Source organism: Musa acuminata, chromosome BXJ2-1 (genome assembly GCF_036884655.1).
Source record: "Musa acuminata AAA Group cultivar baxijiao chromosome BXJ2-1, Cavendish_Baxijiao_AAA, whole genome shotgun sequence".
Classification (NCBI taxonomy): domain Eukaryota; kingdom Viridiplantae; phylum Streptophyta; class Magnoliopsida; order Zingiberales; family Musaceae; genus Musa; species Musa acuminata.
Window position 1 is genome coordinate 7,060,035 of NC_088338.1, and position 15,930 is coordinate 7,075,964.

At 42.0% G+C, this 15,930-nt stretch overlaps 1 protein-coding gene across 2 annotated transcripts; it reads left to right on the top strand.

The window, feature by feature from the left end:
• Positions 1–6,785: 6,785 nt before the first annotated feature.
• Positions 6,786–15,417, top strand: LOC135598688 (formin-like protein 18). Of its 2 annotated transcripts, none has more exons than XR_010481667.1 (6): positions 6,786–7,425; positions 9,257–9,368; positions 9,455–9,626; positions 9,707–9,903; positions 12,481–12,703; positions 15,189–15,417. XR_010481667.1 is itself a non-coding variant. In XM_065092887.1 (6 exons), the coding sequence occupies exons 1-5, from the start codon at positions 6,917–6,919 to the stop codon at positions 12,598–12,600; spliced, it is 1,110 nt and encodes a 369-aa protein (XP_064948959.1). In that variant the 5' UTR covers positions 6,786–6,916; the 3' UTR covers positions 12,601–12,616; positions 15,189–15,417. The 2 variants fall into 2 exon arrangements, 1 of the variants encoding a protein (XP_064948959.1); XM_065092887.1 differs by having other exon boundaries at positions 12,481–12,616.
• The last annotated feature ends 513 nt before the right edge of the window (positions 15,418–15,930 follow it).

Below are 15,930 nucleotides of genomic sequence, written 5' to 3' on the forward strand. Positions count from 1 at the left end.
GGACCCCGAATGGGAGCAATGCGTTTGTTGAACGCTATGCGGGGTCAAGTGGGGGAGAACATGAAGACGAAGGCACAAAAAGCAGGAAGTAGTGAACTGATGTATGTGGACATCAAGCTGAATGGCCAAACGACCCGTGCAATGGTGGACACGGGCGCTACCCACAACTTCATAGCCGATCGTGAAGCACAGCGACTTGGGTTGACATTGGAGAAGAGCCCAAGCCGAATGAAAGCAGTGAACTCGGAGGCCAGGCGAATCTCCGGATTGGCGAAGGGAGTTCCCATCAGAATCGGGACTTGGAGCGGAACCACCAACATGATGGCCGTGCCACTAGACGACTTCCAAGTGATTCTTGGAATGGAGTTTATGCACGCGGCGAAGTTGGTGCCGATGCCATTTTTGAATTCCCTATGCATGATGGGAGGCGATGACCCCTGTGTGGTGCCCGTCTCTCGGAGAGGAACCAAGGAGCCCCAACATATTTCGGCATTACAATTGAAGAAAGGGGTGCGAAAGGGCGAACTAACATTCGTGGCTGCTATGAAGCTAGAGCCACTCAATGAAGAAGCCATTCAAGAACCTGCTGTGGTGGCCAACGTCCTGAAGGAGTTCAAAGACGTTATGCCACCTGAGTTGCCGAAGACTCTTCCGCCACGCAGAGGCGTGGATCACAGTATTGAGCTGGAGCCAGGAGTGAAGCCTCCAGCGAGACCACCCTATCGCATGGCCCCGCCAGAGTTGGCAGAACTCAGAAAGCAGTTAGGTGAACTGCTAAGCGGTGGTCTCATCCGCAGCTCAAAAGCACCTTTCGGAGCTCCAGTTCTCTTTCAGAAGAAACAAGATGGGAGTCTCCGATTATGCGTCGACTATCGAGCCCTCAACAAAGTAACAGTGAAGAACAAGTATCCCATCCCGCTCATCGCGGACTTGTTCGATCAACTGGGCAAGGCGAAGTATTTCTCAAAACTCGACCTCCGGTCGGGGTATTGGCAGGTGCGCATTGCTGAAGGCGACGAAGCGAAGACTACTTGTGTGACCAGATATGGAGCGTTTGAATTCTTGGTGATGCCTTTCGACTTAACCAACGCTCCGGCCATATTCTGTACTCTCATGAACCAGCTATTCAAGGAGTATTTGGATAAGTTCGTGGTCGTCTACTTGGACGATATCGTCGTCTACAGCCAAACGCTCGAGGAGCACGTCAAGCACCTTCGGACGATTTTCAAGGTTCTCAGGGAGAACACGTTGTTCGTAAAAAGGGAGAAATGCTACTTTGCTCAGACTGAGATCCTATTCTTGGGGCATCGAATCGGTGATGGCTCCATTCGGATGGATAAGTCGAAGGTGCAAGCAGTTGCGGAATGGCGAACTCCAAAGAAGGTGCCAGAGTTGAGATCCTTCCTTGGTTTCGTCAACTACTATCGACGCTTCATCGCGGGATATTCGAAGCGGGCAACCCCACTGACGGAGTTGCTGAAGAAGGAGCAGCCTTGGAAGTGGTCTGACAGATGTGAGATAGCATTCCAAGATCTGAAGGCTGCTGTTCTGGAAGAACCAGTGCTCAAATTGCCAAACTATGGAGAGCCCTTTGAAGTCCATACAGATGCTTCGGACTTTGCTATTGGTGGAGTACTCATGCAAGAAGGTCATCCGGTGGCCTACGAGAGCCGCAAACTCAACGAGACCGAGAGGCGGTATCCAGTGCATGAGAAGGAGATGACAGCGGTGATCCACTGCCTACAAGTTTGGCGACACTACCTCCTTGGGTCGCGATTTGTGCTGAGGACAGACAACATCGCCCTGAGTTATTTCCAAACTCAGAAGAAGCTCTCCCCAAAGCAAGCACGGTGGCAGGACTTCCTGGCTGAATTTGATATGGCAATGGAATATAAGCCCGGGAAGGCGAATGTCGTGGCCGATGCGCTGAGTCGGAAGGTGGAGTGCGTGAATGCTGCACAACTGGAGGGCAGAGGCCAAACAAGTCAGTTACACTCCAACTTCCTTTCCCGAATCAGAGATGGACTGTATAGTGATCCCCAGGCAGTTATCCTGATGCAGCTCATCAAAGAAGGCAAGGCACGACGATTTTGGGTCCAGGAGGGACTTGTTTACACAAAAGGGAATAGGGTTTATGTTCCCCGAGTGGACAATTTAAGACGTGAACTCTTAAAAGAGTGTCACGATTCCCTTTGGGCTGGACATCCTGGCATTCACAGAACATTGGCTCTCGTGGAGAGGGCCTTCTACTGGCCAAAGATGGGGATTGATGTGGAGGAGTATGTTCGAACATGCCTTACTTGCCAACAAGACAAGGTGGAGCAGCGGAAGCCGGTGGGACTTTTGGAGCCGTTGCCCGTACCAGAAAGGCCATGGGAGAGCATTTCCTTAGACTTCATATCAAGCTTGCCACCTGTAGGGGGACTTGGATCGATACTTGTGGTAGTCGATCGGTTTTCAAAGTATGCAACTTTCATTGCTGCTCCCCTACACTGTTCAGCTGAAGAGGCGGCCAGACTGATGATGAAGGGTGTAGTGAAGTATTGGGGAGTCCCACACAATATCATTAGTGATCGAGATGCTCGGTTTCTGGGACGGTTCTGGACCGAGCTATTCAAATTGTTGGGATCAAAGTTATACTTCTCTACAAGCCTCCACCCCCAGACGGATGGTCAGACTGAAAGAATAAATTCGCTCTTGGAGCAGTATCTCCGGCACTACGTGAGTGCCAATCAACGAGATTGGGTGAAGCTGTTGGACATTGCCCAATTCTCCTACAACTTGCAGCGGAGCTCTGCGTCCAACAAGAGCCCCTTCGAAATTATCACAGGACAACAACCGTCGACTCCGCACACCATGGCAATTGGGTATACTGGAAGTAGTCCTTCAGCCTATCATTTCGCAAAGGAGTGGCATCGAAATGCAGATATTGCGCGGGCTTACTTGGAGAAGGCGGCAAAGAGGATGAAGAAGTGGGCCGACTTGGGAAGGCGACCGCAAGAGTTCAAAGTTGGCGATTTGGTGTTGGTAAAGCTCCAACCAGCATCACTCCAATTCTTCAGGAAAAGAGTCCACAAAGGATTGGTGCGTAAGTATGAAGGGCCCTTCCCAATTATCAGCAGGGTAGGCAATGTTTCTTACAAGTTGCAGCTGCCGTCGTGGTTCAAAATTCACAACGTTCTTCACGCCAGCAACCTGAAGGCCTACCATTCAGATCCGCAAGATGCTTCTCGAAGTGTTCCAACTCAGCTACCTCCCATCACAGCCTCCTACGAGAAGCGAGTGGAAACCATTCTGGCGGATCGCAAGATAAAGCTACCCAACGGAGCGGAGCAAACAGAGTACTTGGTGAAGTGGCGAAAGCTTCCCCGAACTGAAGCCAGTTGGGAGCCTGAAGACGCCCTGCGACATGAAGAAGACGTCATCATCAACTACCAACAAGCGTCGACGAGGGCGTCGACAGTTTAAGTGGGGGAGAATGTCACGAACGGTCGTCGCGCACCCGCAACAACTTCGTTCAACGAACCGTTCGTCGCTCACACCCGCATGTACAGCTGCTTGACAGCATGTTTTCCCATGGTTTTGGGTCATTTTGCTTGTAAATATGTAAGTTCGAACAAGCTGCAGCGTTGCAAAGCGATCGCTCACCGAACCGAGCAAAACAGCCCCAAAACAGCCCAAAACGGCTCCGTTTTCGCGTGCCGCGGGAGGTGAGCGGAGTGCTGCCTCCGCTCACCAAAACGTCAGCCATCTCAGCACCCAGGAACCCCCCGGGTGGCACATGGCTGGATGGGGCTTCGGTTATATACCGGGCGTTGAACACTCTTTCGCAAGTTCGCACGTGACCTTTACGGGAACTTGGTGTTGCGTCCGGGACCAGGTGAGCGGCTGTTTGTGGGCTTGCAGCTGTTCATTCATCCTTGAAAGCCTTGCTTTTCCCCCTCTCCCTCTTTTCTCTTGTGCACACAAGGTGTTCGACGAATTGCTTGTAAAGCTTTCCTTTTCGCGAGACTTCGGGACGTGTCCGTTGCTCGTTCTTTCGATCTAACTCTCTTTCTCTTTTACAGGTCCTTCGGGACCTGCGAGAGGTTACAAAGTGGGCTGATCCTTGCGGAGCAAGATCGCAAGGGCGAAGCGCGACTTAGGCAAGGCAAGCTAAGTTCGCGTCTTTGCCGCACGGGTGACTCGCGACTTAGGCAACGCAAGCTAAGTTCGCGTCTTTGGCCGCAAGGGTGCCGCACGCCTTAGGCAATTCCAGCTAAGGTCGTGACAGTTGAGCACGTCCACCACCTTTCCCATGATAACTCTGTTACCGCCCTCATTCATGCCTTCTCCTCCCTCCGCCCTGGCATCATTTCCTGGTCTCATTGCCTCACCTGTCCTCCCTTCACCCTCCTCTCCATCTTCTTCATCAATTGGACCTACTACCTTGCCACCGATCTCAGCATTCCATATGTAATCTTTTATTCATTCGGCATTCCCATCCTTGACTATGTTTGGTGACAAATGCTCCTCGACGGAGGAGGCGTGTGTCTGCCATTGCTGGTGTACATTTGCTTCGAGAGCTAGTACACGTTGATAGAGGCCCAAATAAATGAGATTACAACAAGGCTAGAGAAGAGTGGGGTCTGCTTCCTATGAGCACTTGGCGAGTCAACGACAACACTGGAGGGGTTCCGAGGGGGTGAGAGGGATGGTGGTGCAAGGATAGATGCCACACAGGTGGCGATCTTGGGCCACACTTAATGGCTTCGTTCTGTTGGGAAATCTAGGGCAGCATCATATGTGCAATGGAAGAATAGAAAACATAATCCCAGAATTTTTCGTAAGAAAAGAAGGTTCCATCGTCGTGCGAAGATTGGTGCGCAAAGACCCGTCAAATAAAAAACTACGCATATAAAAAAGATGTGTTACATAAGGAAATTATATATTCATGAAAACCTACAGATCTATGAGAGAGGATGAATGATGTTAACTATTCTCCTCTCTAGCGGTCACTTGCATGACAGGGGCTGCGAAGATGCTCCTCAAATTGCTACACAAACATCCTTTTCATGTACATCACAGGATCAAGAAGTGATCTACCGTTCTTGCTATGCACACACCCCAAGCTGCTGGCTGAGGATGAGAGATGGAGAAAATAATAAAAGGTGATAGACAAAAAGGGGTTTAGCCTATAACTCTTTGATTCCCTCGTATTTATAGATGTCTCTATAAACTTATAATATTTTTATACGATACATAAGAAATGATATGAAATACATTATTATTGCATGGCTACACATGGTTGACTAGTCAATCATCAAAAGACATGTTGACTATATGTGGCCAACACGTAGCAGTGGGATCGGAAGATATATAATTGTCATGAGTGACACGTGGTTGAACGATCGATCGTCCAAATCTTATGATCAACACAGTCAACCAATATGAGTTTTAAGTGCAATAAACATTACGCTATGCCTCCACCCAACATATCGCATGTTTCCCTTTTGCAGTTGACGTTTCTAAGTATAATCGTCCCCTAAGTCGCTTATAAAAGAGATCAAAGTACACCCTTAACTTCCTTTTTGCAAGTTTGGTGTATCGCAAACCTACACTGAGATGAATTTAGAATGAATATCAATTGAATCTTAATCATTTTCTTAGTTCAAACAATCAAAACAATCAAAATATGCAAGATCCAAATATTACTTTTCAACAATTTGACCCCTCATATTGACCTTAAAATAATCTAATATTTTCACCCTTCTTTGCATTAATGATTGATGTGATTTGTCTCTAAACCAAATGCAAAATGTGTAGCAAAGATTTTAATCCTTATTATGTATAGGATTTCATTTGTACACTACCATAATTAATATTTGATTATATTTAAAAATATTAGTGGATTGAATTTTTTTTAGGTATGCATGTCTATTCAACTTATTTAAAATAAATATAAATATTATCAATCGATCTGAAACGAAAAGTTTAGTTAACTATATAATTATCCGAGTTAAAGTAAATTAAAATCTCATGAATATCTTATTCATTGTCATTAAGGAATTATTAATACCTAATCAGGTTTAAAGTTCGATCAATTAGTAATTTACTTGTTGGGGTGAGTGGGATCCACTGTTTACACGGTTGGAAATTGCATTCTCGAAGCGCATCCCGTCTTCCCTCGTCCCTCCATCCCGTGATCGAGCGAGCTAGCGCCGACACGGGAATTTCACGGTGCTGTGTAAAGGCATGGTTGGAGGGGATCCTAGAATGGGCCAGCTGTTGGGCGTGGACCCCATCAGTGGGGCTCATCTGCCAGCCAATCATCCGGCGAGGTTTCCGAGGGATCTGTGCGCGGGGGATGGGTACGGTCACGTGCGTATCACGTGACTTAGTATAAAGTTCGATCCATTCGTAATATACCTCGCTGGGGTGACGTGGATCCGCTGCTTCCATTGATGGAAATTGCAATGTCGAAGCTCCTCCCACGTCTTCCGCGTCCCAACCCAAGTTTGAGTGCGCAAGTACCGACTGACATGGGAATTCACGGTATAGTTTAAAGGCATCGTTGGAGGGGAATCCCATGCGTTCTGGCGGTGGGCTGGGCCCTACCGGTGGGCCTAAGCTGCCCAGCCAATCATCAGGCGAGGCTTCCGAGGGCAGTGAGCTCGGGGGACGGGCTAAGGTCGCGTGCGGATCACGTGGCTTTTATTTTAATTCCCAAAAAGCCCTTCTGGAGGGCGTTTTGGTCATTACGAGTTCTCCGCACTATTCTAAAGAGAGACCTAAGAGAGAGATAGAGAGACAGAAGAGGGAGGTAAGAAAGAGAGAGAGAGAGAGAGAGAGAGAGAGAAGGGGCGGGCGATTTGAGTTTTTGTTTGTGTCTCCCTCTCTGGAGTCGGCGTTAGATGGTGTTGGGCCCGCCATCGCCATGGTATCGGACCAGGAGATCGCCAGCTGCGTTGAGTCCGTCCTCCGGCAGTCTGACCCCGCCGCCGGCGCCGCATCCCTCACCGGCGTCGTCCGCCAGGTCGAGGCCAAGCTAGGACTCGATCTCTCCCACAAGGCCGCCTTCATCCGCGACCAGATCGAACTCCTCCTCGGCCCTTCCCGCCCCCCGGCCCCTTCTCATGCTCATCCTCCTCATTCCCAGCTGTCGGCTTCCCATAACCCCTACGTTCTCCTCCACCAACTCCCCCTCCAGCAACAGATCCCCCCGCACCAGCCCGCCTCCTCAGCCGGCGTCGCAGCCCCCGTCCCCTTTCCCCACCAGCACCACCCCGGCGTCGCCTTCCAGTACCCCCCGCCCCCACCACTTCCCGCTGCTGCCGTCGTGGCGGCGTATCACCTTCAGCAGCAGCTCCACCAGGCGCCACAGGGGGTCACCACTGCTGTTCGTCCTGCGCCTGTGACTGGGGCTGTGGGCGCACCGAAGGAAAGGTGCCGTCTTTATGCATAGAACGCATCCCATCCCTCTTAGACGAGGGTTTCGTATCAAGCATTTGGTTCTTAGTTTGTGCTGTGGTTGCGTCTTCCAAAAAACATTCCTCATTTTTCTTTCCCAGCACGAGCTTGTATTTAAGCTTTCAGGTGGCTTTAGTAGAAAAAAGGAACTCAAAAGGATTAATTCGATATTTGGGTTTTAGGTTTAACGCCACAAATTAGAGTTTTTCTCGAAACTCATGAAACTAATTAGGCTTAAGTGAATTAGTTTAGGTAATTTAATTTCTTAGTTTCAAGTTAATGTTTAAATTGATCCAAGATTATACAAGAGTACCCGAAAGTGAAAAAAATAGTGCATGATCAACAAGTGAATGTATGGACTAGAAGCTTCTTCTTTCTTCGTGGTGAATGAACTAAATGGAGTTGAGAGTGTTGCTTTAACATCTACTAGAAGGTGATTGCTGCCTAGTTTGCATTTTTGTTAAGTGTTACTTCAACATCTCCTGGAACAGGACATCCCTTTGTGAACTATCTACTAGGCTCACATGTCATTAATCTTGCAATAAGAATCCTGGAAACAAAACCATAAAACCAGACATAAGCCAGTGGCTCTTTTTACCTCCTCTTTTTTTCCTTTTGGAGTGCATTGATGTAGGTTTGGCCATATTGAAATTATGTAATAAAATTTTATTTGTCTCTGATGAGGCTATGTTTAACTTTCTAACATCCATATTTTACCATTTCCTTGGTAAGGCATGTAGATTTGTGGTTATCATCAATCTTCTGATTTGTTTGAGTCATTATTCTTTTTAGCTTCATCTCTTTTCTTGGCTTGCACAAGCGCAGAAGAGGTAGAGTTGAAATGCCATATTCGTCACTGAATGCAGGTTTAAATATCATAGTAAATTTGTTTGTGATGGAGAAATATTGTTGTTCTTCCAAAATTTTTAATGTTGGAAAATCAGCGAATCTTGCTTATTGTATGCATGTACAATCACAACTCAAGAACAAGGTCTACTTAGTCCTTTAGCTTCTGGATGTACACTTGCAGCCAATCCCATAACAAAAGAGGATTGGCTATTTGAATATACGCTTGCAACTTGCAACCAATCCCATAATGTTTGGCCTGTTGGTTTGATGGGAAAGAGGTTGGCCATAACATGGTGGACTTAGAAGGAACAAAAATGTAGATGCCAGAACCTAGATAATGCAGAACATTGAGGTCAAGGTCTACTAGTCCATTACCCTCTGGATGTGCATTTGCAGCCAATTCCACAATAGAAGCAGATTGGCTACTTGGATGTACACTGCAGCCAGTCCCATAACAGAAGCAGATTGGCCTCTTGGATGGCATGGAGATAGGATGGGAAGGAGATTGACTACAACATGGTGCACCTAAAGGAACAGAAAGTGAAATAGTTGCTAAAACCTAGATAATGAATAACATATATAACCTTGTTCCCTCCCTAGGATAAGTTATACTTAAATTTCACAAAACTTGAATGAAAATCCTGAATGAAGTTTCATCACTTGGAATAAATAGGCTTACATTCACTTAGGTTGATATATTTGATCAATTTGAAAAGAAAGAAATCTTATGCATAAATCCTGTCGTGTATGATTAAAGTTGGGATTTTATCTTTTCTGAATATGTTGGTAAATCAACTAAGCACGAACTTCATTCTCTGGATGTTGTTTGATTTCCCATAATGAAGGATATATTTTTTTTCATTTGTTGATAATTAATGCATCTGCTAACTTTCTATGCCAAGAAATATGCATCTTTGTGATGTTTGTGCTTCTTACTAATATTTAATCTTTGGTGCAGTGCTCCACCTAGAGCTAAAAGAAGAGGTGGTCCTGGAGGTCTAAATAAAGTTTGTGGTGTTTCACCTGAACTCCAGCCTATTGTTGGCGAGGCAGCAATGTCAAGAACTCAGGTTCTATTTTCAATCGACACTTTGATGTGTGTAACAAATTGCTTTGATCTATGTGTGGAATACTAATTGCCAAAATCTCTGTTCAGATTGTAAAGCAGCTATGGGCTTACATCCGACAAAATAATCTCCAAGATCCTAACAACAAGAGGAAGATTATCTGCAATGATGAACTACGGCGGGTGTTTGAGACTGACAGTACTGACATGTTTAAAATGAACAAGCTGTTAGCTAAGCATATTATTCCACTTGATGATCCAAGTATGTCAATCTTCTCATGTGCTTAAGTGTGCTTGTATGTCATGATGACCTGAATGAATTTAAATCTACTTATTTTGCAGAGGATACAGGTCCTGAACCCAAAAAGCTAAAGGCTGCCGATGTTGCTGCAACTGAAGTTACTGAACCTGCTTCTGATGAATACCCTCTGTTTATTTCTGATGCGTTGGTCAAGTTTTTCGGAAGTGATGAAAGAGAAATGCTCCAATCTGAGGCTTTGAGTCGTATATGGGATTACATAAAAGCCAACCAGCTGGAAGTAAGTTCCAGCAATGTGTACAATATTGGCATTTAACTTTTTACAACAAAGATCAATAAAATATCTTATAATCATGCATTTGGATCCTTGTTTTCTGGTCTTTACTTTAATTTTTTTATCTTCCATTATTACGCTGATTTTCCTCCCTTTTTCACTATGTCTCTATGATGTCCTACTTTGACTATGTTAATTATGGCGTTTTTGTTTAGTTCAACAGCTTTCACTGTTTTACAATGTATTTCTCTGCTACCAGTATATGTTATTTTTGAACAGCAAGTAATATCATATTATTATTTAATAATTAATGAAAACAAACTATTAACATGTGTTAGAGGATCCCATTTTGACCTTATATCTTTTGTGCAAATGACAAAGAGTGTTTGCTGCCATGCGCATTGCCATTGCCATTAAACATCTACCGTTCAGACTTCAGACATAAGTTGTGGTTGGTCAATACATGCTGGATATGATAGTTAGAGTATATTTAAATCCCAAAAATTCTGGGTATACTTGGATGATACTTCTTGGGTATTATTTGTGAAGTTTTTCTTGTTATTACATGAAATGCTAATGTGTGGCAATCGATTCATGATGTCTCATTATATTATTGGTCTCTACTATTTTGGGTTCTGAAGATCAGTCTCTTGTGAAATTACTTTATTTTGTAAGAGATGCTTATAATTTCTTGTAATGATGGATATTATTATACTGACAAAATTTGTGTTTGTGGTGCATACTTATAATTTCTTGTAATGATGGGGATGTTATATCTTTGAGACTTTCTAATGGAATAGACTATGTTCAGGAAACTGCTCAGTTGTCAGGGTCATAAATGCTTCATTTAAAAAAATATTAATGAATAAGAAGTTGGTTTGGGTGGAACCATTCTCCTGTTTGATAATAGGATGGATCCGGTTCACTGGATCATTTTTATTGTCGATCATCATGCTCCAATTGTCTAATTTTTGCCAATAGTATGGACAAGTATTTTAACTCCAAGGATAGGTTGGGAGTCTTTTTTTTAGTACCTATCCCTAGATCTGATGAAGATCAGGAACCTGTGGCCAGAGTCATTTTCTGTGCCCTCATCTGTGGATTCAGTTTCCAAGATTGGGAACAATGACTACCATAACAATAGATGTTAACATCAGTAGCATATCTTCACATACTAATGGATCAAAACAAGCTTGAGAACTCATTAACAATCCAATTAAATTTTAAATGGATGAAAATGCTTTTAGTTATATGTTTACCTAATTCTATTTTATTACTTCAGTGATGACCAACAACGTTACTTTTTGAAGAAACATCAAGGTTAGTGGGACTGGGATTGACCCTAGTGCTTGGGATTGAGACCAGTAAGAACAGATCAGGGACTGTCAAGAAAATAGATCTTGGAATAGGGAGTTGGGACAGTAAAAGAAGGCAAAGATGTAAGTGTGAAATATATAACTTTTAGAGATCTGTTAATAAGAATTCTAGGTCTAGTTTGCAAAATTTATGTTCTACTATAAATGCATGCCAGTTCATTACAACTTTGATGTAGTTCTTTAGCCTTCTTGCTTTGTAATTTATCAACGCCGTAGAAATTTAAGGTGCATTTTTCATTTCCTTTGCCATTAAGTTAATACATATGCTTTCTATTGACTCCCATTACCTGACGTGCTCTCTCCTTTCTCCTTTCACTTTTCCTATTTCTGTGGCTTTTCTTTTGCATGAACATATTCTCACCTAAAGCAGACTGCAGACAGTTGTCCTTTCTGATTGGTGAGAGCACCAAATAAGGGTTGAAAACAGAAGTCTGGCACGCACTGTGTCGTTGCGCTCTCTCCGCTTTCTCTTCTTTCTCCTTCCTTATCTCCATCTTATTCTTTGCGTTCTTTCTCTTCTTTTTCTTGCTATATCTGATGTATGGCAAATGGATCACCATTGGACAAGATCCAGACGGAGTTGTTTTAGTCAGCCAGGTGTTTGATGGATTGATCAATTTCCAAAAAGATTTCCAGTGATGTTAATGATAAGGAAAAAAAAGTGTTTGTGGGGATTTGGGGATGGTATTTTAGTCTATACACCTAGATTATAGTTATGACCAGCCAATCATGATCAACCGATCTAAAACTATGTAATACAAGATATTTGTGGGATTTGAGAATATTTATATATGTTTGTGCTCGGAATTCAAAGGTGGGTCATCGAGAGTTTGTCATGAGAATTTGTTGTTTGGTTGATCACTGTCTAAGCCAATTCAGTGGTGGTTATTTATATGTGTAAACTGCAGTTTGTCTTCCGAGTTAAAGGCTGATGGTTTCTTTCTATTTAAATGTACATACCTCTGACAGTCAACCCTCTCAGTTACCTGTAAAAGACATGACAGCATTAAATTACAACTCTAATTTCTAAATGAACAATTATCTGACAAGATTCTCACTACTTTAATATTTACAGATGTTGATATCTTATGTAATTCCATTTCTATTTTCTTGTTTACTTTTACTGCATCTGCTTTTATCATCTATATATCTTGATTAGAAACATATCATTATCCTTTTAAACTAAGTTTTCTGCTTTTACTTGTAGGATTCTTCAAACACGTCTATTCTATGTGATTCCAAGCTTCAAGAACTGTTTGGTTGTGAGAGCCTTCCTATTTCAGGGATATCTGACATGCTGGCAAACCATTTATTTAAGAAGTCATGATACGATCGAGTAACTGGTTAGATGATATGTGCCTTCGTCATTCCTTTTGCGTCCTTTTTAATATGTTGCCTATCTATAGAACAACATATTTGACGTTGTATGGGTGAGTCATATTTATTTTATTTACCCGCCATTTCAATAAAGCCTTCACACTTTGAGCTTTTCCATTGTAGAATTCTTTTAGGAATTGAAGGCTTGCCTGATGCTGGTGATGATTAGCATCTAATATACGAGAAACAACTTGAGTATGTTGTGACAAATAGCATAGTCGATATTGTTCAACATTTTCTATAGTACTGCTTTCTAATGTTATAGAGGGTAAGGTTTGGTACAATGCTAAGGTTGCTCCTCTATATCCTGAGATCAGAGTTGGAATGACAAAAATGATCTTACATTCTATGTAAGGGTAAAATTGTGTATATTTATCCTATCCCAACAACTTATTGGTGGGAGCTGCAAATATTGAGCCTTATACATTGAGTTCGTCCTTAACTATTTTTGAGGTTGCAAATATATTGTGCTCATCATGCTAACACGATATCAGTGATATCAGTTAAACCCTCAAATTTCAGCCGTCCCACACTAGTTGTAGTCTATGTCATAATGCTTACAAGATTAGTGTTAGAGATGTTTGAAATTAATTTGTATCTTTACCCCGAAGATGCACTAATCCTATGTGATTAAGTTCTTTTTATGTTGCAAAATGATATATTATCAGAGGTTTTCCTTCCATACTACATCAAACTTTAATGGGTGTATAATTTTCAGTTAATTGCAAACTTTTGATGAACTTAGATGCTTGGATCCATGTTTGTTGCTTGTCTCTTTTATACTTTATTTCATTCGGTATTCCTCGCTTTAAAAATTTCTTTTGTGAAAGTGATCTAAATTAAATGTAACTAAGATCAAGGTTCTAAATATTGGTCTGGTGCCACTTACAACAGCCTGATAGTTAGAACAACCTGACTGGTTAGTGTGATATCAAGTTACTGAGCAGTATGCCAATGGATGACTTCCTGTATCATCGAAAAGAATAATTAGGAAGTGATAAACTGAGTGATCTGGAACTGTCTGATCCATCACTAGTACTTGATCCAACAAATAAATACTGATTGGTATATACCAAACCATTATTTTTAACCATGACTAAGGTTACCATGGGACTTTAATCTTAAAGTTTAAATAATCCTTGCCTATTGTAAATAATTCCTTTCTGATAAGAATATCATATGTTGTTTAGTAATATCTTCTGATTCTTTTTATTGGTGTCGAGAATTATATCAAGATGTCCAGAAGTTTAAAGCTTTTGTTATATTGAAGCTTGTAACATGTTGACCTGATTATGTACCTCTAACACATGCTTGTTCCTCAAAATCATTTCTCAGCATATGTTTTCCATGTGTCACACCATAGTTACGGGGGTTAAGGATATGGTATGTGGTATTGGCATGGAGACATGATACAGATATCTTCGATAAGCACTGGAAGGAGATCGTTGTTATTGTACATATTCGACATGCAGTACAACTTTCCCATATAGTTGGGAGCTGCTGCTTGTCCTTGTTAGCAAGATGATTATATCAGTTGGATTATCGCCTCTGGTCATGGTCTGCTTGGGTCATCTACATACATGTATATATTATGTATTTTCTTTGCATAAAATATTTTATCTAATTATTTCTTTTATCTCTTTTATTTTTTGTCATATCTTTCCGATTAGACTCAAATCAAATTCCTTTCTCTCTCCCCTCCCAAAATGCTGTCGAGACTTGAATCCGTAAATATTTCAAGTTCAATGGCAGCAGATGGCACATAACGAGCAGTGGACGTGCATGGTGATTACCTCTTTCTCTCCTTTACCATCTCTTCTGTTCCTCTCTGGTGGAAGGGCATCATCTGTTTTCTCTTCTTCCTTTTTCTTCTTCTACATCATGCGTGACCATGTGTCACTACAATGATCTTTGACGTGTGATGCAGATTGTTGTTCGAGGGTGTGAAACAAACCTGTTGTATGCTGTACTTTTGTTCATTGTGTCCAAAGCTGTTTTGCAGTTTATTATTTCTTATAGAAATCTTTGTGTTTGTTTACACTAAGGCTTGAGGCTATTTGCTGTATTCAATCATGATAAATTTGCTTCTACTTTTATCTCCAGCTTTTAGCTGAACTGATGGTTTTATTTGAGTTATCATCCTTTCTATTGCCTGCCTGAACTATATATCATGGTGCTTTATGCATTAAACACTCTGCTTTCTTTATCCTGTCACTTTCTCCCAGGATGAGATGTTCACGGTGTGGTTTGCTTATACATTATGTAGTTTTATTTAATTCCATAGACGGGATTAACAGGACTTAAATGTAGTAACTTGTTTCTCAATCTCGAGTGATCACTCAAGTTACTGTGGGAAGCAACGTGTAGTCATAGCATTATCACATTTCTTTTAACTTTGTCTGTCATTGTTTTCTAGACTAAGAACATGCATAAGCTTTGTTCATAATTGAGCCTATAGTTGCTTCAAAGGTGTTCTTCAGTTTTCATTAAATCGACAATTGTGAAAAGAAATAATGTTTGGTGTTCTTGTGCTTGCAGATGTGGTTCAGTTGCATCAGGTTGATCTAACACTTACAGAGAGTTGATATAGAAACCTATTTGTAATATGTGCTGTTACTGATTGTATGTGATGATATTAGACAGATTAGTTTCATGTTAGGGTGTTGTGTAATTTATTTGTTAGTGTTGATCTAAATGATGATAGTTGACCTTGAATGTTTGGTTTTTTCAGTCTAAGATTATCAACATCGGACTTCAATTGACCTAACTTTTATTTTCTGTAAATGAAACATCTCGAGTAAACATGAATTCCAGATTACAAACTGGCAGTGCTACTACCGGGGGAAGTGACATTTATGGCCAACTTTTCCAGGTATGTCGAGAACTTTTCCTCTTTCCTATGCAGTCATGTTCTAGTTACTCTGGATCATAATCTACTTCCAACCATGATAATAGCTAACGTTGACATTATACGGTTAGATGTTTTACTCGAATATATTATACATTTTATCATAGTTACCATGATGAGTAGTGACATCCAATTAGTTTGTGCTGTTTTCCATGGTCTAAACCATGTTACCTTAAATGTATTTTCACGCTATCTTCTAATTTTTGGCTATAAATGGTTGCAATGTAGATTAGTTAAAATTGTCAGATTGCTGCATAGTAGAGCGTTTTAAGTTTATATGTCAATCTCTCTGGTTGTTTTGGGAACATCATGAATATTTTGGAATGATATGAAGTGCATAGATAGGAATAAAATGTGATTGCATAGGGAATT

Coding starts and splice junctions, on each gene's coding strand:
- LOC135598688 (XM_065092887.1), top strand. CDS start 6,917: ATGGTATCGGACCAGGAGATCGCCAGCTGCGTTGAGTCCGTCCTCCGG. Junction 7,426..9,256: donor GTGGGCGCACCGAAGGAAAG/GTGCCGTCTTTA, acceptor TCTTTGGTGCAG/TGCTCCACCTAGAGCTAAAA. Junction 9,369..9,454: donor CAGCAATGTCAAGAACTCAG/GTTCTATTTTCA, acceptor ATCTCTGTTCAG/ATTGTAAAGCAGCTATGGGC.